This window comes from Babylonia areolata, chromosome 6 (assembly GCF_041734735.1).
Source record: "Babylonia areolata isolate BAREFJ2019XMU chromosome 6, ASM4173473v1, whole genome shotgun sequence".
Classification (NCBI taxonomy): domain Eukaryota; kingdom Metazoa; phylum Mollusca; class Gastropoda; order Neogastropoda; family Buccinidae; genus Babylonia; species Babylonia areolata.
Window position 1 is genome coordinate 34,928,410 of NC_134881.1, and position 2,197 is coordinate 34,930,606.

The 2,197-nt window shown below is 39.9% G+C and overlaps 1 protein-coding gene across 1 annotated transcript in view; it reads left to right on the forward strand.

Moving 5' to 3' along the window:
- Positions 1–1,168, forward strand: part of LOC143282962 (soma ferritin-like) — a 5,547-nt gene extending 4,379 nt beyond the window's left edge. Inside the window, exons 3-4 of the mRNA XM_076588890.1 lie at positions 1–93; positions 629–1,168. The exon at positions 1–93 is cut by the window's left edge and continues 33 nt beyond it. Coding sequence (XP_076445005.1) covers positions 1–93; positions 629–763 — 228 coding nt within the window. The 3' untranslated portion in view covers positions 764–1,168. The remainder of the gene's footprint in view (positions 94–628) is intronic.
- The last annotated feature ends 1,029 nt before the right edge of the window (positions 1,169–2,197 follow it).

Consider the following 2,197-nt stretch of genomic DNA (forward strand, 5'->3'; position numbering starts at 1 on the left):
GACGCCATGCAGGTGGCCCTGGGGCTGGAGAAGAGCGTCAACCAGTCCCTCCTGGACCTGCACGCTGTGGCCGACAGTCACAAGGACGCCCAGGTCAGTTAGTGAGTGAGTTGGTTAGCTGGTCAGTTAGCAGGTCGGTCGGTCAGTCAGTCAGACCGTCAGTCAGCCATTCATCAGTCAGCCACTCACTCAGTCAATCAGTCAATAAAATAGTCAGTCAGTCAGTCAGTCAGTCGGTCAGTCGATAAAACAGTCAGTCAGCCACTCACTCAGTCAATCAGTCAATCAATCTGTCGGTTTATCCGTATATATAATATAATGTAATATAATATAATATATATATATATATATATATATATATAATTGTGTGTGTGTGTGTATGTGTGTGTGTAGATAAATATATTGAGAGATATCTGCACACACAGACAGACACAGACACACACACAGACACACACACACACACACACACACACACACACACACACACACACACACACACACACACACACACACACACACACAAAGTCACAGAGACAACAACAACAAAAAATCAGAGAAAACTTTCATCGTTAATTAATCAATACCATCATCATTATCAACACACCATTATCATTCATTATCGTTGCAGATGACGGACTTCCTGGAGGGCGAGTTCCTTCAGGAACAGGTCAAGGCCATCAAGGACCTGGGAGACAAGATCACCAACCTCAAGAGGGTGGGACCCGGCCTGGGAGAATACGAATTCGACAAGAGCCTCGCCTAAAAAGACCACAGCTCAAACCCATGGCCATCACAAACCTCACAACCGATATCCCTGGATCCGATACGTACCAGCTCCGTTCGTCACCTCCTCTGGGAGCTTACAGAAGATACATTAGAAAAGAAACTGTTTACCAACTCAGCGCTGTGCAGCATTTTGTTTTTCCCCCGCCCTGTTAAGAGTAGTTGCTTTGGTCTTCAACAGTTCTGCATTTTTTTTTTTCTAGCTCGGCTCTTTTATCCTCAAAGCTTTTCTGATGGTCCTCCATTGAGCTAAGCTGAAACGTAGTGAGGAAAGTAGTAGCAACGATATGAACTTAGGGATTCGTTAGAATAGATGATGCTCTTATGAAGGAAACGTAAAAGAACAAAATTTTTTTTTTTTCTAAATAAATAAAAAGAACTCAGATGCATTGTCTGTTGTATTGGTGTTGTGTGTGTGTGTGTGTGTGTGTGTGTGTGTGTGTGTGTGTGTGTGTGTGTGTGTGTGTGTGTGTGTGTGTGTGTGTGTGTGTGTGTGTGTGTGTATGTGTGTGTGTTGTGCGCATGTATGTGAGTGTTCTTCTCTCTCTCTCTCTCTCTCTCTCTCTCTCTCTCTCTCTCTCTCTCTCTCTCCCACTTTTTTTTCGTTATCTTTGTGTGACTTCTACGTAAATAAATAATCACAGATAAGGTTGGGGTTGTTGTTTTTTTGTTTGTTTTTTTTGTTTTTTGTTGTTGTTTTTTTTCCTTCACATAATGTTCATTGTGTGTCTGTGCTGCATGATATGTAATCATTCTGAGGTCAATGGTAAGTAAGAATAATATATAATATATTACAAGAGAGGCAAGGCCTTCAAGACTCACTTGTGATACACTTTAAAAAAAATCCAAGCTTTTTATGAATTGAGTATAATTTCAAAATGTAATGTTTAAGATGAGAAAGATCAGTTGAAAGCAAATTAAGTCCCCTAGCATTAATTACAGAGTAATGTCCCCTTTTACTATCTGCACCAAAACGTTTGCAAAATAAATAAAACTTCCATGCTTAGCAAACGAAGTTCCTGTTTGAACAAAAAATGATAATAATGACTGCTCTTGTTGTTGGATCGAATATCAGATCAAAGTGCCAAGTTTAGAGAATACAAAAAATATAAATATAACATTAACTGCAGTTTCCATATAATTAGGCTTCATCTTTTATTTTGTTGTGCCCATCCCAGAGGTGCAATATTCTTTTAAACAAAATGACTGGAAAGAACTGAATTTTTCCTATTTTTATGCCAAAGTTGGTGTCAACTGACAAAGTATTTGCAGAGGAAATGTCAATGTTAAAGTTTACTACGGACACACAGACACACAGACACACACACACACACACACACACACACACACACACACACAGAGAGAGAGAGAGAGAGAGAAAACCGAACACCGGGTTAAAACATAGACTCACTTT